The sequence below is a fragment of the Crotalus tigris genome, unplaced genomic scaffold (genome assembly GCF_016545835.1).
Source record: "Crotalus tigris isolate CLP2741 ecotype Arizona unplaced genomic scaffold, ASM1654583v1 scf7180000017573.2180621, whole genome shotgun sequence".
Taxonomy (NCBI): Eukaryota; Metazoa; Chordata; class Lepidosauria; order Squamata; family Viperidae; genus Crotalus; species Crotalus tigris.
In genome coordinates this window covers 367,516-390,809 of record NW_024096483.1, presented here as the reverse complement: position 1 = coordinate 390,809, position 23,294 = coordinate 367,516, and the positions used below count along the sequence as shown (strand labels likewise).

The window sequence follows — 23,294 nt, the reverse complement described above, 5'->3', positions numbered from 1 at the left end:
CTCCATTGACTTTGCTTGTCAGAAGGTCACAAAAAGGGATCACATGACCTTGAGACACAGCAACCGTCATAAATATGAACCAGTTGCCAAGCATCTGAATTTTGATCACATGATCACGGGTTGCAAAGGTTGTGAATAGCCATCATAAGTCATATTTTTCATTGTAACTTTGGTCACTAAACAAACTGTTGTAAGTCGAGGACTACCTATACCTTCTAAAAAATAATAATCACCCGGCCTTGCTGTAAATAGCGCACTCCTCTGCAGCGTTCTGCATTTGCTATTACTTGGCTGGGGAATTCTGGGAGTTGAAGTCCGTCCTATTCGTACTGTAAGTGCCTTAACGAATACGCGAGGCAGAGCAAAACCGCTGGAGGGCGGGGAAAAGCGGGTTGCACCGACGCTCTTTCTCACGGCCGGGCCGCGGAAGAGGCCGTCCCGGCGATCCGGAACCGCTTGGCCGCTTTGGGGGCGGTGCGTCTCTCCGAGGCGAGCGGTCCCCTGGCTACCATGTGGGCTGGATGGCACCGAGTGGCACGCAGGGCTTCGGGCTCTCTGAAGCAAGCGAGGCTGGGCCGGCTCTGCGGCGGCACGAAGAAATGGGTCAGCACCAGCTGGTCCCCGGTGGGCGCTGCCTTCAATGCCCAACAGCAGCGGCTGGCGGTGGGGCAGAAAACGGTGAGAGGCGAGCTTGGAGTGAGATGGGGACGGAAACGGCCAGACCATCCTTGGCTTTTATATTGGAAGAGACTCAGCAGCTTTCTTCCAAATGAGCTGGATTACAGCTTCCGTAATCCTTTGCCACATCCCTGCCATGGCAGGGGATTATGTATGTGGGGGATGCTGCGTTCAGAGAGGCGGAACGGGACGTTGTTGTTGTTGCTGTATTAGTGAGCTGGAAGAGCACGTTATTATTTATTGTTTTTTTCAGCCAGATATTTAGACTGGATTTGACTGGTTGGACTAGATGACCTCCAAGGCCCCTTCCAACTACTACTACTACTACTACTACTACTCCTCTTCTTCTTCTTCTTCTTCTTCTTCTTCTTCTTCTTCTTCTTCTTCTTCTTCTTCTTCTTCTTCTTCTTGGTATCCACCTATTCCTAAGCATTTAGGATAGGCAGATGTTGTTTAATGGTTACTATTATAAAAGTTGGGAATATTGTGTTCAAAACATTGGAAAGGGGCATTTAATTATTGTTATGATTCCTCGCAGAGGAATTCCTCAGAGGTTCAGGCTGGATTTGGCATTTTTGTCTACCTATGAAGTCCTTTCCAGGGACCTGAGACAAGCAGATGTGCACGTTTGTTATTATTTTAGTGCTTTTGAATTAGTATTGATTTTTGATAACTCTGAACTGTTATTATTATCCGTACACTGTGAGGTGGGTTCTGAGAGAGTATGACTTTATCGAAGAATGAAGTAAGATTGGTTTGGCATGATCTGTTTTTAACAAACCCGTGCTGGCTACTAGTTATAACTTTATTTGCTTCTAGTTGTTCACAAATCTATTTTTTGATTATCTTTTCCAGGATCTTCCCAGGTATTGATTTTAGACTGATCGGTCTGTAGTTTCCTGGGTCTGTTTTTTTCCCCCTTTCTTGAAGATGGGACATCAGCCCTTTTCTAATCCTTGGGTATTTCCCCGGTGCTCCAGGATTTTTAAAAGATGTGGTGCAGTGGTTCTGAAATAACATCTGCCAGCTGCCTCAGAACTCTATGTAATCTATCAGGTCCTGGTGATTTATACTCAGATAGGTGTTCTCTTACCATTTTCTTGCTTATTTTAATTTTTGTTCTAATTTGTCTTTTGCAATGGTTTTTTTGGTATATTGACATTCATTTGAGCATAAATCTGTATTGGCTTGTATTTGAACACTCCAGACATGATAGAGTTTTATCATTCTGACCTTTGGATTGGGGTTATGAGGACTAGTTTTCCTGGAGAAGATTTATGTGAAGTTTACTGGAATTCTCCAAATTAACAAACTCTAATTTTTCAGAATTAGATGCTGAAAAAGTAATTTAGGCTCCAAATCAAAATTGATTGAGAACTCAGGAAAATGTGCAAAGGAGTTGCATTTAATGTAATTATGATTTTGATTCATATTACTGTAAAGCTTATTTATCTGGTAAAATTACATTTTGGTTCACCATATTCAATTATTGTAGATTAGAATATTACATTAAAAATATATGTTGGTAAAGTTCTTTTCTATGTTTTAGGGTCTGTTTGGTGTACCTGAACTTAATTGTCCAGAAGGATTTCAAGAAGCTCAAAAAAACTCATTGCAAGAAGCAGAACGATTGGTCCAAAAAGCATGCATTACACCTCCTGGGAAAGAGATTGTGTTGGTTTTTGATCAGCTCTCTGATGCTTTATGTAGAGTAGCAGATCTGGTAAGACAATACTATATCTTTGAAATTGTGTTTTGTTAATTCATTGACATTGCAATACTTCTAGGTTAATTTGAATTCTATAACTTTCTGAAATTTAATATGAATTATAATTATAAATTAGTATATAAACCTATGCTTCTATGGAAGGTTTAATTCATTTTTTTTGTATTTAATCAAATTACCTGAATGTAGTTCTTGCACAGCGATCATTCACGTGTTTTCAGTCCAGTTTTGTTCAGCACCCATCTATTCTTGATCATCCTGGTTTACCACACATAGTCCTTAAATATACCATTCCCACTGTATTTACTTATTTTAAACATACTTTTGCTTTTCTTTACATATCTTTACATATCTTTCATATGTGGATCAATCAGCAGACTGCTCTTCTACACAGTCTGAAACATTTGTTCTATATTGCATATTGTTGCTCTGCTATCTTTTAATCAACATTACCAAGGGGACATAATATATCCATCTTTTATTTTCTTCTTAGTTCTGAATCATTCTTTTTTTTTTCTTCCTAGCATTTCCCTACAAGTGCAAGGTTCACTTTTTGGGGGGGGGTCGGTATCAACCAAGTAGTGATTAGTTGCAACAAGAATTGACTGACTGGGTTGTTGTCTGAATCTGATATTATGGGCTGAGAAAGTGACTGGCCCAAAGTTACCTTTCATGTCTAAAATGGGACTAGAACTCTAACCTGGTGCCTTAATTACTAGACCAAACTGGCTATCAAAATGGAAGTCTCTGCTCCAGAGGCACTACTAGGGTAATGCTGAATAATTCTTTAAGCATTCCATATTTCTCATGCAAGCCTTATTTCTTTTATATGCGTCCTTTTTCTTTACTATGGACCAGTGACCTTCAACCTTTTGGGCACCAGGTACCGGTTCCGTGGAGAGAGATTTTTCCACGGACTGGAGGGGCGTGGTTTCACTTGCTGTCTGCATCCCACAAATGGGGCTTTCCTTATTTGCGTGGACTGATTTCTGGCATGTTGTGGACTGGTGCCGGTCCACAGACCTGGGGTTGGGGACCCCTGCTATAGACTTTCTCAATATGCAAGCATTTTTTTCATCACATTCATACATTTCTGAATGATCTGCTGGAAGAGAGCAAAAATCTGATGCTCTCAGATTCAGAAAAGTTGCATGACAGTTTTCAAATTTTACATATTAGCTTTTTTACCCTTTCAGTAAAAATTGAAAGGGTAGAAAAGACCTTCCAGGCATTCTTAAATTAATTTCCATGTAGTTTTTGCATTCATCTTGCTACTTTTCCCTTTGTACTAGGTAAGAATAATGGCATTCTTCCAGGCTTGAGACACCAATGTACACATCATACTGCTGCTCTATAAGTAGGACACATCTGTATTTTAACACTTAACAACTAACATCCCTCTAATTACACCATCTATAGCTTCAGGGTTACCTTTTTTTAAGGAGTTTCACAGCATTTGTGACTTGTTTTTATAACTTTTTTCTTGGACACTAACATAGCATTTGTTTCAATTTTACTTTTTTTAAACAATGTTTCTATTTTCGGCAAAATTGTTTTGCATATTCTGTGCCTCTTTTAATCATAACCATTCCTTGATCTTTTGATGACATTCTTTGCATGTTTTTTTGCTGGACACATTATTCAGTCACTTTCTCTTATTCTCATTTTTAGTAATCCATCTCTTCTATGTATTATTGTTCTTATTCCATTGTTCCACCTAGAATATTCTTTTAATTCTTTCTATTAGTATAATGCCAGATACTGTATTTCAAGCAGTTTTCACTTTGCTCTCCTTATGTCTATTTCCCATCCCTTTTTGTTGGAAGATTAATCTCTACAATGCTTTGTATGAAATGACCTACTCTACTCCATTTCATACTGTCTTCATTCAATCCGTTATTTAATTCCCCTTTTAATTTCACAAATGCACAACACATTTCATTATTCATTATTCATGCTCTTTATCATTTTTTTATTTCTCTTACATTCCAAGTTTCAGTCTTCCATGTGACATGATTTTCACTGGTGGGCCCATAAAGATTGTCCTCTATAACAGTTTTTCAGATTTTTTTCTCAGATTTTTTTTATAATACACATAGATACATTGCAACTTATCCATTGCATGTACATGCTGTCAAACAGCCGCTTGACAGTATTTAAACCATTTCCTGATCTTGTATACAATCCATACTTGAAACTGTTCTGAACAATGTATCCATATTTTTTTCTTCTTCAACTGTTACAGAAATGTTAATGTAAGGAGTAATTTTAATTAATAGCTCTTTGAAAACATATATGATTATGAATATTTCAAATCAGGTACAATATTTATGCGGTTAGCAAGCTTTTCTGTTTTTCTGCAACTGCTAATGCAATAATTTCTCATCTTTTTGTGCTTTCATATTTTTTACTATAACAGGCTGACTTTGTGAAAATAGCCCATCCTGATCTTGCGTTTAGAGATGCTGCTGAGGAAGCCTGCAGAAGCATTGGTACTATGGTAGAAAAGTATGCTTTATTCAATATTTTTGTATCATCCTTCCACAGTTATCTTCTAGATGTATGAACTTCTGCTCCCCATATTTCCAGCCAGACTGGCTATTATTTGAGAATTCTTGGAATTGAGGTCTGTGTAGCTGAAAGGTGCTGAGATTGAGGAAAGCTGGTTTGTCTGGTTAATCTGCGCTGAAGTGATCAATAACTTGATAGCAGGAAATGGCACCTAACAACATTGGCTGAGTTTTAAAAAATACTAAGCAGAGTCAAACCTACTTAATATTAGGACAGATAAACTTATTAGGGAATTGCCAGCTAGATTGCAGAGAGGGGGTCAAACAAGGGCCTAGTTTGGAGCCATTGCACAGTCACAAACTGCATAAGCGTGACTTCCCCCCAAATATAAAGTCTTGTCTGGTCATTTCCCAGGGTAAGGCAAGCAGTCTGGTGAGATTCTTACAACATAGATGATAAACAATAAAGTTACAGCCTGAATCTATTCATGAGTGGTTCTAATTGCTTGTGCCTGACAATACAGCAGAAAGTATTCTTATACCATTTTTTATTGTATTCTATAATCATCGAAGTTGACTCAAGGTAGAATGTGTGCCTCTATTAGTCACTAATCAATAGCAAAGTATTCTTATTTATTCCCATGAAGTAAAGTCTAGTTTATTAAGAAAAGAAATATTCCTAAAGAAAAGCCATGGCGAAACTATAGGTCTTTATAATGAATTATAAGAGCTAACATGTTTCTTGAAACTACATTCACCAATTGAAAAAATGTTGAGTGGCTATAAGTTTACTTGTCAGATTAATCATTTCTTATATTGTTCACACATAGTGATTGGCAACAAATATGATTTGTTTTTTGCAGTATGTGAAACAATCCATTATGTCTTAATGTCATACATGAAACAGACCTCTAGGTTGCACAGTTCTACCGTACTATTAGATGTATACTGGTTTACTGAAACCCAACCCAGGAAGAGAGAGGAAAAGGGGGGGGGGGGAAGTGATGTAAAGTGATCTATATCCTTCACATTTTGTGTTCTTGCCCCTGCCCCCCCAAAAGCCATACTTTCTCCCGCCTTTAAAAAAAATGGAAAAATCACAGAAAACACAGGAAGGCAGTAATTGAATAATTGGATGAAAATATCATGCAGATGTTCTGTAAAAAGTGAGTGTATAAGATATGGTAATTCCATATTAACATCTAAAATTGGAATCACTCTAGGATTATATTTTCTGTTGCCTTGTTTATCATTTTAATAAGTTACTTACATATCTTGGATATGCTGAAAAAAAGTATTTGTGATGTAAATTGCTTTGCTGTCTTCTTTCTGCTGGCTGTGTCTGAGATAACTTTTTCTGAAGTTGAATAAGTTTATAAAACATGAGAGAAATACAGAAACTGGTAATACCTAATTGTAAATGTAATACTGAATATATCTATTTTTTATATTTCTAGATTAAACACAAATGTGGATTTATGTCAGAGTCTGAGAAGATTGTTAATTGATAAAGATGTTATGGATTCTCTTGACCCTCAAACAAGGTATATTTTAATTTTTACAGTAAGAATTTTCTTGTAATATTCAAAGTGAACATGGAATACTATATTCCACTAGATCAGCACATATGTTACTGTGGGACATATTGTGAATTTGTTTCAGACTGTATAATATCTATGAGTGCATTATTTATTCCAATCTTGAAGAATTTTTACAAAACACCGTAATCTGATTTTTGCAAGGGTTATTTGCATCAATATCCCTATTACCTCCACTTTTCTCCTTTGATAGCTGTTCCTTTCTTCAACTGCATATTTAATGTCCTTTCAAAATCTACTTCCAATTCTGATTGCAAAGAAACCTTTGAAAAATTGCCTCTTGTTCATCTTATTTGGCATTCTTGATTATTCTGGACTGCTTAAATTATTTTTGGTTTCTGTTTTGGCTTAATTCTGTTTCTTTTCTTTCTTTTTCTAGAGGCATAATTTACAATTTTGTTTTTGCATTCTTTTTCCTGTATGCTTCTTACCATAGTTGACTAAGACTACACTCAACCTAGTATAAAATTTGGCCAACAAGACAAGGAAATTATATACATATATGTGCAACGTATACACAGATCAGATCAAATGAAATAATGTGTTTTGTTTAATCTACAAACTAAGATTGCCTTTAGTTTTTGGCAGATTTAGCTTATGCTACAGGTTGTAACTGAATAGGATAAAACATGCAGCAGTCTTGATTTTGAAGAGGAAAAAATGATTCTGATTATGGGTGTGGGTGTCATACCTGCTGTCAACTTCTTAAAAAGCTATGTCTTTTCCTGGGATTACCATGGAATCACAGGGAAAATGATTAATTTAAGGAAGAACTAATAGATGAAAGGTGTGTGCTTATGTGTGCTCTGAATAATCTCTTCTCTTTTGAATTCAAATTATTTAATTGTCCTATTAACTAAGACATATAAAGAATTATATTCCATTGTCTAAAAGATGGATATTTATATATGATCATTTGTTTCCAGCACCATCTGTCAATCAATAAATTATAAATAATATTATTGTTGTAAGTGCTATCTTAGGTATCTGGCATCTATTTGCCGTATTTCTCTAGTAACTATAATTTTCCTAATAACTAAGGTTGCATGCTAACTTAAAAACAAGCAATATTTACTTACTGTGACTTATTTCTAAATATACAGTCATAAAACGGAAGGGGGATGTGTCTTAATTTTAAATGAATTTCTATCAGTTACAGTAATTAAATAATACCACATCTTGTACACATCTTTGTTTTTCATATGATACTGTGAATAGAGAAACATATGATACTGTGAATAGAGAAACAAGTAGGCTGTGGTACAGGTAGTGCTCAAATTACGACCACAATTGATCCCAAAATTTATACTGCTAAATGAGAAATTTGTCAAGTGAGTTTTGCCCCATTTTACGACTTTTCTTGCCACATTTGTTAAGTGAATCACTGCAGTTATAAAATCAGTAACACTGTTGTTAAGTGAATCTGGTTTCTCCATTGACTTTGATTGTCAAAAGGTTAGGGTTATAAATGTGAGTCAGTTGTCAAGCATCCAAATGTAAATTACATGACCATGGGGATGCTGCAATGGTCATGAGTGTAAAAAATGGTCATAAGTCACTTTTTTCAGTGCTGTTGTAACTTCAAACAGTCACTAAGCAAACTGTTGTAAGTTGAGGACTATCTGAATGTAGCTGCTTACCTTTTTGTGAGCTTTGTTGAACTGAATAGTTTTTGTACCTGCATGTCTTAAATTCACCTCTTAGTATTTTATCTGTAACATTTGGTTTATATTATTATTCATCTGACATTATTTTCTGTCAATGGAATTTTATTCTTTCAGGCGAGTGGCAGAACTTTTCATGTTTGATTTTGAGATCAGTGGTATTCATTTGAATGAAGAACAGGTATTTATTACTTACAGAAATTAAATATTGCAAGTAGGCAGTCGTTTTGATGCCACATACTCTTTAGGTGGCTTGCAATAATTAAAAAACAGCCAATTAAAAACAAACATTATGTTGTATACCTTCATACTGCCATCAACCCCATTTGGAATGTTTCATACTAGTCAACCTGCAAATAAATTTTAAACTTTTAATAGAGTTGGGCAATCCTGACTTTATTGATTGATTTATTTTATTTATTAAATTTATTTGCTGCCTATCTCATCACAAGGTGACTCTGGGTAGTCTGCTCAAGTGGTCTCCGCTCACGCGAGTAGAGCTTCGTGCACAAGTGCAAGCATCCTCCACTCGCGCGGAAGCTCCATTTGTGTGAGTGAAGAGCATGTGTGTGCGAATGGAGCTTTGTGTGGGCCTGCCACTCACACATTCCCTACTCCCCGTGCCAGGCTGGGTCACCAAGCTGGAAAGGTTGAGGAGTGCTGGGTTACAACATGGGAGGCAAGCAGTTTCAGAGTGACAGTGTTGCCACCTTGAAAAATTTCCTCCTTTTTTTGACCAACTTGTCTTGAGTGCACATAATTGCCTGGACTACACAGTCCTGAAAATCATGAGAACCCAAGCCATAAAGCACTCTATAGGAATAACCATCACTTTGAATTAGACCTGATACCATTAACAAATGCTGCAGTTCTTGCAACACACGTGTTATATCCCAAACTTGCTGGAATCCAGTTGAATCCATAAATTGTCTTGTGTAGATAAGCTAAATATGCTTTCTGAGCTTGCAGACATTTCATTACCAAACTAGGCAATGTCATCAGTGCTAGAATGGAGTGGGGTTTGCACTCATTTTATGTACTAGTGGCTTGCCCTGTCAGCGTTGGTGGTTCCTTGATTAGGCTATTGTTTACAAATCGGCCATCAACAGGCACATAGTACTAATCTCAATGGGAATTTATGGATGCTACTATTTTCAGTGTTTTCTGTAAACATTTTAATATATTGATTCTTCAAAAAAATACCTATTTTTTTTCCTTATTTGCAGCGCAGAAATGCAGTAAATCTTAATGTCAAAATTTTGGATTTATGTAATGAATTTCTCCTGGGGTCTCATCTTCCAAACAAGATTGAAAAGCATTTGTTACCAGAACACATTCGCCATAACTTTGCAGTTGAAGGCAATTTTGCCCAAATCAGTTGTCTCAGTGCAGACAATCCAGATGATTTGGTATGTATGCATAAAATAGCCCAATATGGTTTGTATAATTGTTTAGCAATATATGAGTACTTTTATAAGTGGTCATCTTTACAGTGTACCATTTTAAAATGGAGCAAAATAAATAATCCAAGTAGTAGAAACAGGAAGGAAGGATTTTTTTGTAATTTGAAGTGAGGCATATTCAGATTACATATGATGAGCTGCAAACTGTGGTGGCGGGTTCAATTTTATGATTAGAAAAGATATAAGAGCAAAATATGCTGCTAATTATTCTCCCTTTATTTTATTATTATAATTTCTTCATATTTGATTTGTGGAAGAATCAGTAGTAAGTGGAAGAAAAATTCAATTTTCAATCTCCAGAAGTGAAGCCAAGAGAAAACATTTAACGCCACCATTTCTAACTAGAAGACTTCTTTTTGTGGAATCCTTGGTCTTCTTTGAGCTTGGTTGTTTTCTTGCAGGCATTTCATTACCAAATTAGGCAGTGTCATCAGTGCTAGAGGGAGTGCTGTCATATACTAATCGCTTACTCTGTCAGCATTGGTATAGGAGTGGTCTTGGTGAGTCCTTCATTAGGCTATTGTTTATAAATCGGCCATCAACAGGCACATCGAGATCAACAACATCTACATGCTATTCAAAAGAGACAAAAATTTAAAAAGGAAATAAAAAGTCCAAAGCCAGCAGTCAACATCCAAATGAGATTAACACCAGGATTAATTAGACAATAATCAAGAAGTAGACAACACCCCAATCAAGGAACTGCCAACTGAAACAAACAAGCTAACAGTAAACAACAGTAAATCAAGAACCCAGAGCCACTAGGTTTCTTCTTATGCTAGCAGAGTGTAGTCTGGTGAGTTAAAGGATGATGAATATGGAGATATATTGAAGGACAAGGGAAGCAAGGAAGGAAAAAAAAAACAATTGCAAACAAAGAAGTCCTACATTTTCTTTCCTTATCAAAAATTGAAACCTCTGCCTTCTTTCTAATAGCAGACAAAGATGCTTATGTCTTGGGCTGCCAACCTTAATAGCCAAAGCACCCACTCAATAGTGAGGCAAAGGAGGCAAAAACCAAAATGCCCTTTAGCAAGTGGGCATGTGATTTGAGAAAAACCACTACAACCAGAAACAATCTGGTAGAATAAATCACTGTAAAGATTTGGCCTGGTGGGGGTATTCTTCATTTACAAGAATGAGCTAGAACGTACATGAAAGCTGAATGACAGGTTTTTTTCATCTCCTGCCTCCAAGAAAAAGGAGAACTTTCATCTCCTGCCTCCAAGAAAAAGGAGAATTCCAGAATTAAGGGACAAAGCAGAACCTAAGCATAGGAATACAACAGAATTTTATACTGCAGAAGAGGTAATCCCTGCTGTTTTTTTTCCTTCTGGTTTTTGGAGATGGAGATTGGAGAGCTATCCTGAATCTCAGGTACAGGAATAAAATAGATTCATCAGGCATTTAGGATGTATGCATTAAACTCAATTATGGAAGCCATCCTACTGGTTCTGAAAATTTGGTTGAGGCTTAATTATGCAGAATCCTCCATCAGAAGTTCAGGTTTGGAAATTGGATCAATCAGTTGCAGTTCAGAGCATTCTGTTTTAGCCTTGCATCAGATGTGACTGAACGGAAAATGACTCCTCATTTGGGACAGGAAGCTTAACCTTGCCTTTTGGGAAGAAAAGGTGGTATTAACACTTTCCTGTCAACTCCAGCTCTTTTCCCTCTGCTATATCTTCTGATGACCTATGAGAGAGCAGGCTAGCGTAGAAAATTGCTAGCACCTGTGTTCTCTGCAGACCTTTTAAGCCAAGGGTCTTCAAACTTGGCCCTTTTATGACTTGTGGATTTCAACTCCCAGAATTCCTTAGCCTCGCAAGCCTGGCTGAGGAATTCTGGAAGTTGAAGTCCACAAATCATAAAAGGGCCAAGTTTGAAGATCCCTGCTTTAAGCCTTCTCACCAGTACAGCAAAGCTGACTATAAAAGCTGTGCTGTGATACACATGAGGGAAGGTGTGTGTCTGTGGAAGTAAAGCAACCAGAAAGAGATGGGTTTTTTTAGCAGTACTTACAAGGAGTATTTTAGCAGTGGGGAAGAGTGGAGAATAGTGAGCAATAGTAGGTGAGGGCTTGAGTATGTTGTTTAAGGGCTTGTGTTGTAATTGGTTCTTTTGCTGTCCTGAATTCACCAAATTAGGCAATGTCACAAATTAGGTGTAGTTTAAAAGACTCTGTGACATGTGATATATACAAAAAAGAGGAAAAAGACAAGATACATTCATAAAAATATTGTTAGTTTGTCAAATGGAATAATGATCAATTTTTTCATATTATCAGTAGCGAACCACTTCATTATCAGAGAAGGAAAAAAAACAGCCAAGGTACCTGAAGTCTGATACTGAGGTCAATAAATTAAGGGCTTACTTGTAAACTGCTTATGTCTATTTTTTTGGGAGTTCCTCTATTGTAAAAGCCTTTTATTATAAAACACATATGGTGATGGTAGTTTAACTGTCAACATTATATGCTACTTTATATAAGTTTATTCATTGTTTTCATTGTTGTTAACTCTAGGTACGTGAAGTCGCCTACAAAGTTTTTCTATACCCGAATATTCAGCAACTACAATGTTTAGATGAATTGCTTGCCAGTAGAAATGCTCTGGCCCAGTTAGTTGGCTATGATACATTTGCTCATCGAGCTCTTCAAGGAACAATGACCCAAACCCCAGGTAAATGCATCTTTGCACTGAAGGAGAAGGAAGAGATGAGAGCCAGTGCTAGTTATACAGACTACTGCACAGAATTAGGAGCAGCGTTTTGCTAGAAATATAATGGTTACATTTTGTAATCTTCTAAAACAGTGGTTCTCAACCTGTGGGTCGGGACCCCATTTGGGGTCGAACAACCATTTCACGGGGGTCGCCAAACAACACAGTCCGCCATTTTTTCCCCCTTTTCCTTAGCTGTGCTACTCCCTTTTATTCTATTGGCTTTTGAAAGCCAATAGAATAGACTCTCTTGAATAGAGTCTAATTCTATTGGCTTTCAAAAGCCAATAGGAATTGTCCAGGCTGTCTCTGCCCTGCTGAGCCCGCCAAAATGCACCAGTTGAGTAGTCCTCAACTTACGACTGGTTGAGTAGTCCTCGACTTACGACCGGTTGGGGGTCGCGGCATTAAAAAGGTTGAGAACCACTGTTCTAAAAGTTTGCGGGATTTTATTTTTTAAAAAATATTTTTTTTCCTAGAGTAGATTTTCATTTTGCCACACTATGATCAACACAGTATGTTAATTTGATCTTTACAGGAAAAAAATTCCAAAGAAACAAGTGTCAGTAAAATCAGCAAATGGAAACACTTTTATTCTTTTATTGTTGATTATTATTATTGCAATGATTACTGATCCACATTAAAATTGCTCTTTGTCTGTATAGATTTCAGTGAATAGTCTAGTTTAATGCTGAAGTTTCCATGTTTGGGTTTACGTACTAATACAGGTAGTCCAGTTTAGTAACCACAATTAGCACTGGCAACTCTGTCCCTAAGCAAAACAGATGTTAAGTCTACCACAGTCCTTTCCAGCTCTAAAATTGACAATACTAATCACACTGCTCCCCCATCCTTTGGAATGCTCATCCTGAAGCTGGGATAATTAACAAGAAGGGAATTAATGTTTACATGTTACATTCATTAGAGAGAAAGGGATTAAAAAAGAGTAAGCAGATCCACAAGGGAAAAACACATCAAAAGCAATGCACTGGGACTAGCAGTCAAGAGCACATTGCACAAACAGCCTAGTATATACACCATTGTGTGCCTAATTACTTAGTAATCTCTTCCTCTCCAATTTCTCTTCTCTACAGAGGGGAGGTAGCAGGTCAGACACAGAAGAGATTGCTTTCAGAAATTGCTTTTTTTTCTCTTCCCCCTTCACAGAATAAGGAATATACCAGTCTGTTTGTATAGTGTGCTAACAAATGCCAATGCAATGCTTTCAGTGTGTATTATCTATAGTGTGCTTACATTCTTTCCTCTCCAATCTCTCTGCTCTGCAAGGGGGATAAACATAGGTCAAGCATAGGATGTGTACTAACTGTAAATGACAATCATGTGACAGGGTTAACACCTTTTCTCCCTAGAAGTCAGGGTTTAAGTTTCCTGTTCCATGGAAGAACCCTCCTCCCTTCAGTCATGTCTGATGCCAGGCTAAAAGGGAACAGCACCGTTGCAACTTCAAGCGGTCGCTGAATGAGGTTGTTGGCAAGTGAGGATTACCATACCCAAGTTTTCATCTTGAATTCAGTGTTAAATATTACTGCTTATTAAATTCTGCCCATTTTATTTCTCTACAAGGCTCAAAAACAGCATTTCATTGTTATCTTCAGAGACTTGGATTTATTCAGCAATATATTTTCAGTTTTAGCATTGTTTATAGCTACCTTGGTACTAAAATACTGATTACTATTCAGCCTTTTTTAGTGTGATTTTAATTCAGTTTTTAATTGTAGGCAGTTTAGTAAATATATTTTATATAAAAACTACAGTTGTGTTATTTCTTAAAAGTTTCTTTTTTTTTTAGAGACAGTAATGCAGTTTCTTACAAAGCTTTCAGATAAATTATTCAGTCGGTGAGTCTTTTTTCATTTAATTTTATTCAGAAAGCAAATTAATTTTGTTTCAAAGCAAAAATAATTTTGTAATTGTAATTTCATAATATAATAGGAATTAAAATATCCTCATTCTTTTTATTTTCTTTTTCAAACCTTAATTAAAATATTAAACACTCTTAATTATTTTCTAATAATGGGGAGAAGAAAATATTCCCAATATTTTTTTAGTATTATGTTATTGGAAAAGGCCTGAAAAATGAAGAATATATGCATCTCTGATTAAGTTTTATTCAGTTTTTGCTTGAGTTATGTTTATCTTTGTATGAATTAAAGTTAAAGAATTTAAAGAAAAATTAATTATAAAATTGTTTTGTAGCACTCAAAAGGATTTTGAAATGATGGAAGGTATGAAAATGAAACTATATCCTTTCAAATCAGTAAGTGATGCATTTTTTCCTGTTTAACTTATCTAAATTGAACCTAATTTTAAAAATTTTGCAATAATTCCAACAATAAATTGACTTGATAGAATTTTGTTTTTATTCATGTCATTTCAGTTTTTGGTTTTAGGATTAATATTTTTTAAGAAATAAAATGCTAAAAGACAGATACTACTTTTAACATTACAAATAAAATGTTAAGATAGAAAATATAATATGGTATCTTAAGTTAAACCTGTTCAGGATTGATATAAGGTTGAGAAGAATGAAATCAGACTTGAGAAATTATACATATTGTATAAAACTGGATCGTTATCTTTTTCCTTTCTGCCTTTGTTTGTTTTTATATTTTTAATACTTTAATTATACAGCCCTAATAATAAAATAGCATGTGTATTTGAAAAATAATACGGTTAAAGCTTTCAGAAACACAACCCTCTGTACAGTATATTAAAATATCATTCATAATAACTTAACCCTCGATATGATACCTGCTAGAATACTCTGCTAGTGTTTCAAGATTTGGTTTCTTTCATTTTCAGAAATTAATGCCTTGGGATCACCCATACCTTAGTGGTGTCTTACGTGCTGAGAGGTAAGCATTGGACCCATCGGTTAACTCTCTAGTTTTTTTTAATTATTATTAAGAGTTCTTAGGCATGAAAGGTTAGGTTTACTCCCTAATAACTCCTTTTGGGGTTCTTCCTGCCCAAATAAGATATTTACCATGTCAATACCTTAAATTGGAATCTTAAACCAAAGAGCAGAGAAATCTTCCAATAATCACTTCAGTTATCTTCAGAGTCAATACAGAGGATCCTATAATTGCAATGAATTAGTTTGGAAGGGAAAGGAAGCAGATAAATCTTATTGGACACAGCAAAATTTTTCAGCCTAGCTCTATGATAACCGCAATAGCATTTTCAGATATTTCAACACTAGAGGGAGTTCTTGCCTAAATATAACTCTTTTTTTCCACCGCTGTAAAGTTTTATTTTGGATGAGCAGTCTTTTAGATTTACTATCTCACAGTAGCAGTGTGATTTGCATTCTACTCGGAATTGTATTTTTTTAAATAATGGTCTGTGATACATTATTGTTTTTACTCTATATTAAAATCCCCTCAGTACTATATTTTTGAAAAACTATGAAACATGGTTCCTCAGAGACATATTTTGAGGTATCTGAAGGATTTTGCTGCCCAGATAGTGACACACTAGGGACTTATTGTTGTTTAAGATTATACAATTAATTTTGTGTATTTTAATATAATACTGTAGTTGTACATGCTTTGAGTTTTCAGAGTAGCATACAAGATGAAGTAATGGGATTAAATTAATAAATGTCATTTTAAAAAATGCAGCTCTTGGGAGAAATAAGTTTGCTTTGCATATATTAAAAATTGCTAATATTAAAAAATTGCTAAACCGTCTCTAATTAATTAAGGTGTATTTTCTTGTACCAGAAACAGGCAGTTTGAGGCTCTAGAATTTGAATCCCAGACACAGTGAAAACTCCTTAATCTCCCAACACATAGACAGATTCATTAATAATTTCATCTGAAAAACTAAGAATCCTAGCCCAAACTAAACAAAAAATGCTAGGGAATTCTTGGAAGTTTGACATTTAGACAAATCAGCCATCCATAGACACATAGAAATACAGTAAACCAAATTTATATGCCATTCAAAATATACACTAAAAAAGTTCAGAAGGAAACAAAAAGACCAGAACACGTCATCTCCAGCAGCCAATACTCCAATAAGTGGAGATTAACACTAGATAAATAAACAAGCTGAAAATAATATTCTAATCAAGAAACTACAAGGAGAAAACCACACACCCCACAAACACTGGCGGGGCAAACTATTGTATACAAACAGGGAGCAAACTTCACACTCACTAGCACTCATGATATTATCTAGTTGGGTAATGAAACATCTGCAAGCAAACAACCAAACCTAGAGAGCACTAAAGACACTTGAACTCTGAACTACATATTCTCTCTTCTATTGGATTTTAGAGTGTAAAATCCAGTAGATTTTAGAATTATTAGCATGGTACGTAATTTTAGTTAAACATGCTCAGGCTTCTATAAGACCCTAATCCTGTAAATAGATATTTGGCAATAAGTCCTGCATGAGGTACTAAGACATAATTATGAATTAACATGCATAGGATTGGGCTATGAATGAACATAATTTCCAGTCTTAGTTGGAAAATTGTGCATAAGGGTACAATTCACCAGGTTTTGATTGACTATATTTATTACTAAGATTGTAACTGTATGTTTAGGAATAAATCCCATGAAGCTCAGTGGGGTTTCCTATGTTTGCTTATTTAGAAGCCTCAAACATCAAATTAAACTTGGGTTGAAGGCACACTGAGCATCTAGGTGATCAATTTTGGATGGTCTGTATTATTTTAACTGTTAAAATACATTTCTATGAATTTTGAAAAATATATTCAGATTTTGTTTATAAATGAGGAAAAATACACATACACATGTATACACATATGGATGCTACACAGGAAATGTTGTAGGTTAAAAATCTTAGACATTGATGATCTATTAAGACGGCTTAAGGTTGCAGTCTGAAGAGAGAGAGAGAGAGTTCATAAAATGGATATATATAATATACTGTAGATTGTTTCAAAATGTGTCTTAACCACAAAGCCATGGGTGATTGTGAGTTAAATCCAATATTTTAGCCTAACATGAGGCAATTTTGTGGACAAAATTGACTGTATGACCAGGACTTCTAGAGAAAATATGTTGAGGAACCTCCCATTCTCAAGAGTGTGGACAAAATGACAGGACCTCTGGCAAATCGCCACTCAGTGGAACACCCTTTATCTAAAGGTTTATTTTTTTCTTGACAACACAATACAGAATCTTTTGCCTTGCAAACTGTGGTAAATGAATGCCACATGAAATTTCAGCTGAATAATTTATAATAGATATTTAAATATAATAATTTTCATAATTAAGGCTATCAAAAACCCATTTAGCAAAGTTGATGGCAGTCTTACAAAACATATTTTCCCCAAACGTACAGACTAATTGAGAGTAATTGTATATGCCTGTATTTTATTTAGACCATTGGAAGCATACAGGCTTAGAAATAATTGTTTATCATGGCCCACTGAAATTATTGCCCTTTAGTAGCAGTCTTTAATGTTTGAATCATGCTGTTCATGAATAATAATGAACAAACTTTATTTACTTCATTGGACCAGTCAACCTGACTTCTTGCCTATAAAAATGTTATTGAGCCAAACTGAAATCCTTGGATTCTTTCCTCTTCAGAAACCTTCACCGATCCTACAAACTGTTCCTTTTAATATGAATCAGGATTTCAGTTCAAGTAAATCAATGTCCTCTTTAATTTATCAACTTTACTGCTATGTATGTTGGGCTATCACACAATAAAAAGTTTTCTATTCAGTTGGTTATGTGATATATTAGTCTAATGTTACTTCTGATATAAATTTCAAAATCTGCTCTAAAAAGCAAACAATATATTACAATAGAATATATTACAATATAATACAATATACCTATACTATCAACAATAATTACATTATATTAGGAAGCTGGCATGCTGTAGCAAGGCTTGAATGTCACTTTGATTCTCAAAATGCTTCCAGGCTTCAGATGGCTCTCCAAAGCTTAATGAATAGCTGTAGTTCATAGTTCTTTCGTAAGGCCTACAAACCCAGAAAGAAAGATAAAGATAGGCAGGAACATTAGAGAGAAGGTAGAAAAGAATATTCTGCTCAGTATTTTGGGAATAGTTAAGGCTCCCAAGAAGCATTTGCAAAATGACCCACATTTATTTGATTAACTTAACTATGCCTTTTGTTTTGATCACAGGGGTTATATATTTTTCTTATGAACTGGTTTATTAGCCACCTGGAATTATGCAAGTAACATGGGCTGCCACATAAATTTCTAAAATTTTTTAAAGGCATTTGATTATAACTTTTAAATGGAGTTTATGTGTCTAGTGATAAATGATGTCTGAATGCAAAGCTTCCAGGAATTCCCTAGCATTTGGGGATTTGGCTTGATCTAAAATATCAGATTGCCAGTTGAAACTGTGGTTGAATTTGTCCAAATTTTGTGAAATTAAAAAGTTTTCATCATATTTTCTGACTGACAGTTGGTCTTTATAGATGCATCTGCCAGTCTTCTACCTATCTTTTGTACATGTTACTATGTCCTTACATTGTTTGCTATATTCTCGATACTTTCAGTTTCCTATAATCAAGTCTTCTTACTTCATATGGCACAATCAATATATCAGTTTCCTATAATCAAGTCTTCTTACTTCATATGGCACAATCAATATATTGGCAACCAAATATATTGTAGACTCTACTGTGCTTATTAGGTTTTGTGTAACTATTGTGATCTGATATCATGCCTAAAACAAGATGTTGTTATGAGTCCATCATCTAGCTGATCTCACTTCTCACACCCAGCGGTAATGTCCAGCATGATGTCAATAGGTTGTTGGGTTTCCTTGCTTCAGACAGAATGTCCCATCAATGTGATTCAAATAAGCATAAAGACCAGTGGAAATACAAACTGTCTAAAATACCTTTTTTTATACATAATTTACATTTGGGGGCAGAAGCTCAGCAATTTTCATAAAATTCCAGTCTTGCTAGCAAGTGCATATACATGTATCAATATATATGAGATAGTTTATTTTTATTTTATTTATTTGTATCCTGCCTTTATTAACAATCTAAGGCAATGAACATATATACCTTCCACCTCCTATTTTACCCACAACAAGAACCCTGTGAAGTGGGTTGAATTGAGAGAGAGTGACTGACCCAAAGTCACCCAGTTGGTGATGTATTTAGGTGGGACAGCCTCGTGTTCTTTTGTAACACACATTCTTTTTGGATGTTTTAGGTATAATATTGAACCAGCCCTATATTGTCCCTTTTTCTCTCTTGGGGCATGTATGGATGGACTGAACATTTTGTTCAATAAGCTTCTAGGAATCTCTCTCTATGCTGAACAGCCTGAGAATGGAGAAGTGTGGTGTGAAGATGTTCGTAAACTGGTAAGAGATTTAATTTCTAAATGTCTTATAGTTAAGAGACAAAAGGAATAAATATACTACATCTTTTAAGTAGAAATAACAATAATAATCTTTCTCCACTATCTATTTAAAGCTTTGATTATGCTACTTGAGTTGAATCTATGCTAAATTAGGTCTGCTTTAATCTTGCTGAAATTCTATTTCATCAATCATAATTTATTTGATTTAAGTAGGACTTGGGAGAAATTAACAGTATGGAAATTAAACTCAGTGTTAAATCTGTGATTGAGGAAAAAATAAGATTTACTAGGTTTATGTGCATTTGTAGACTTTAAGCTCTAGCAATCACTAAGATGGTTTCTGAGAACAGCTAGGATTCCACTAAATGCTCATATGACAAAACTAATTCAGACTGATTCTGTCTTCAAACTGCCTCCATTATTAGATGAAAATCAAATGTGGAATGCAGTTAGACAGTTTTTCTGTTTAGATTTTGGTATGAAATTATCAATGTTCACTACGTGGCCAATTTTTCAACTTTCACCTTTTATTTTTAGGCAGTTGTCCATGAACAAGAAGGATTATTGGGATATATTTACTGTGACTTTTTTCAAAGGCCAGACAAGCCTCATCAGGTAACTCTCTAACATCAATGATCACTTTGAATTTATCTTATCCCCACCCTCCAATAAAACTTATTTGATTATTCAGAGCAAATTAAGGATATGCCACTAAAATTACATTTGGTAAAAAAAAATCTGAGTTAAATCCAAGTATTTTTTTTGTATTTTTGCAATAATAACATGTTTAAGAATACAAAAATAGTGCAGATAATCGAGAATCAGAATAACTACTTTCCTTTTTTGATGTCTCCTGCATTAGAAGTAGATATTTGCAAATTCCTTCTGTCCCACCTCAGATATCCAGAATTACGGCCTGAAAAGATGACAACTTTCAGTAACCATTGTTTTGAAAACAACTTAATAAAACATTTAACATAGCCTTAAATGAGGGAATGACAAAACCCATCACTTTGGGCTTTGGGGGAAAGAATGCTTTAATGTTTAGTTCTTTTGTGGCCTTTCTTCATTTTAGTGCATAGAGAATATTTTGACCACTGGCTATATTCTCTTAAGGCAGTGGCCCCCAACCAAGAATCGATTCCACGAAGAGAGGTTTTCCGTAGGCTGGAGGGGGCGTGATTTCATGTGCTGCCTGCATCCTGCAGATAGGGCTTTGCTTGTTTGCATAGCCCTGTTTCTGGTGTGCCACAGACTGGTACCAGTCCATGGCCCATGGGCTGGGGACCCTTGTCTTGAGTCATATCCAAGGAGATAGTTTACTTTTCCGTATTCTGATTGATCAGTGGAGCATGAGTTTCTTTTTCCTTCTTGTTGTATCAGAAACAAACACTGGTATTTGAAACCAAAACCCTATTTCAAATAGCAGTATACAGTAAGCCTTTTGTAAAAGAAGAGGGAATCAAGCTATTTTCCAAAGCACCTGAAGGCAGGACAAGAAGCAACGGGTGGAAACTAATCAAGGAGAGAAGCAACCTAGAACTAAGGAGAAACTTCCTGACAGTGAGAACAATTAATCAGTGGAACAACCTGCCTCCAGAAGCAGTAAATGCTCCAACACTGGAAGTTTTTAAGAAGAGACTGGTCAGCCATTTGTCCGAAATGGTGTAGGGTTTCCTGCCTGAGCAGGGGGTTGGACTAGATGACCTCCAAGGTCTCTTCCAACTTTACTACTACTACTACTACTAAATGACAACATTCTGTGATTGAAACAAAAACCACATTGGAATTAATAAAATTATTCTTTATATATTCATTCAACTTTGAATATTTTAAGGACAGAAAAGTAGACATAACTCAACTAATGAATTCTATTATATCAGAATTTAGGTAGGAATCTATGTCTCTTCAGATGTAGCTGAACTATAACTTTCATAATTCTTCATAATTCTTGGTTGGTTTGGGCTGATGGGAATTGTAGTTCAGTAATACCTGGAGGATGTTCTCACAACTGAAAAAGAATGGTAATCATTAAAACTGGATTATACTTTTTCCAAATCAGAATGAATATGTTTGGAAACTGTTTTTTCCTTTAAAGTGGTTAGGTTAGATTACTTTAGATATAAAATTATGTCTATATTAATTGCATGTTTTAATAACACTATCATCTTAGATATTTCTTGCTTGGTCTTGGCCATTTTGGAACATTGTGTTAAGCAATATACATATCAGGTCCCATTCTTAGATCTGATAGTACAGTTCTATGTAAAGATATTGCTTTCTGGGTTTGGTGAGAATATGTTTAAAAGTATAAAATTACACTGTCTTACATTTTAGGATCTGTGACTGAGAGAAAGCTCATGGAAGGAGCTTTTCTTGTTCCCTTGTTCCAGAAGTTCCCATACCTTCCCAAAAGGCACTTTAATTAGGAAATTCCCATGTACTATTGGAATGAAATGCTTAGTGGAGATAGGAATTTCCATAATCCTTCAAAAATAACACATCATCTACAGAAAATGTGATCTCCCAAAGCCCAGAAAACATACTACGTATTGGTTGGCAGGCGTGCATTAAATTTCATTCAAATTTTCAGTTGAATTCAGGGATTTGGTGTTCAGTTGAAATTAAAAGTAAACTATAAAAGAAATCTAAAAAATATGTAGAAGATTTAAGTGCTGCAAAAGGCCTTGTTCTGCTTAGTCAAGTCTATAAAAGTACTTCAACATCAGTTCTGATATATTTCAAAAATTAAAATTTTAGATAATGCTATAATTATAAACAGTTTGTGACTCTTACAAATTGTGCTGATATTACTTTCAGATGTTAACATGGCAAAATATTGAATATTTCTGATAGAGAGTGGTTGTGTGAGTGTGTTGTGTGTTTTTTTTTTTTTAAATATAGGATTGTCACTTTACAATCCGTGGAGGCAGACTGCAAGAAAATGGAGAATATCAACTTCCTGTTGTCGTCATCATGCTAAGTTTACCTCAGTCCAATAATAGTTCACCAACGTTGCTCACTCCTGGAATGATGGAGAATCTCTTCCATGAAATGGGACATGCTATGCATTCCATGCTGGGAAGAACACGTTATCAACATGTCACAGGTAAGCAATCAGTATTAAAAGCCAAGTATTTTATGATGTGTACACTACATATTGGTTTTTGTTGCATATAAAAAAATAATTTCCTTGTTTAATACTGGCTTCTAATCTATTTAACATGATCTTCTGTATTAGATGCAAACTGATTCCTAGCAGTATAAATATTTTAGTCTGAATAAGACACAAACTAGGTCTGCACAATTCTTTTTTAGTCACACATAGCTTTTTATTAGGGGGTACTGCATATAAAGGTCTTCATGAATGGAAACATGTTTTGATGTGGAAACAAAACAAATGCATCCACTTTCAAAACTTTTAAAAATAGGTTTAGTAGCGGAGAGCTGTCAAAATGAACTAATAGCTATATAGCACTTAGACTTATATACTGCTTCATAGTGTTTCACAGCACTCTCTAAGTCAGGCGTGTCAAACTGCCGGCCTGCAGGCTGGATTCGTCATGCCAAA

At 35.3% G+C, this 23,294-nt stretch overlaps 1 protein-coding gene across 1 annotated transcript in view; it reads left to right on the top strand.

Annotated features, from left to right (window-relative positions):
- Positions 1-393: 393 nt before the first annotated feature.
- LOC120313877 (mitochondrial intermediate peptidase) overlaps positions 394-23,294 on the top strand; it is a 53,664-nt gene continuing 30,763 nt past the window's right edge. Inside the window, exons 1-13 of the mRNA XM_039356261.1 lie at positions 394-678; positions 2,228-2,401; positions 4,824-4,912; positions 6,372-6,458; positions 8,294-8,357; positions 9,403-9,585; positions 12,164-12,320; positions 14,170-14,218; positions 14,577-14,637; positions 15,183-15,235; positions 19,571-19,724; positions 20,261-20,338; positions 22,628-22,832. Coding sequence (XP_039212195.1) covers positions 511-678; positions 2,228-2,401; positions 4,824-4,912; positions 6,372-6,458; positions 8,294-8,357; positions 9,403-9,585; positions 12,164-12,320; positions 14,170-14,218; positions 14,577-14,637; positions 15,183-15,235; positions 19,571-19,724; positions 20,261-20,338; positions 22,628-22,832 — 1,522 coding nt within the window. The 5' untranslated portion in view covers positions 394-510. The remainder of the gene's footprint in view (positions 679-2,227; positions 2,402-4,823; positions 4,913-6,371; positions 6,459-8,293; positions 8,358-9,402; positions 9,586-12,163; positions 12,321-14,169; positions 14,219-14,576; positions 14,638-15,182; positions 15,236-19,570; positions 19,725-20,260; positions 20,339-22,627; positions 22,833-23,294) is intronic.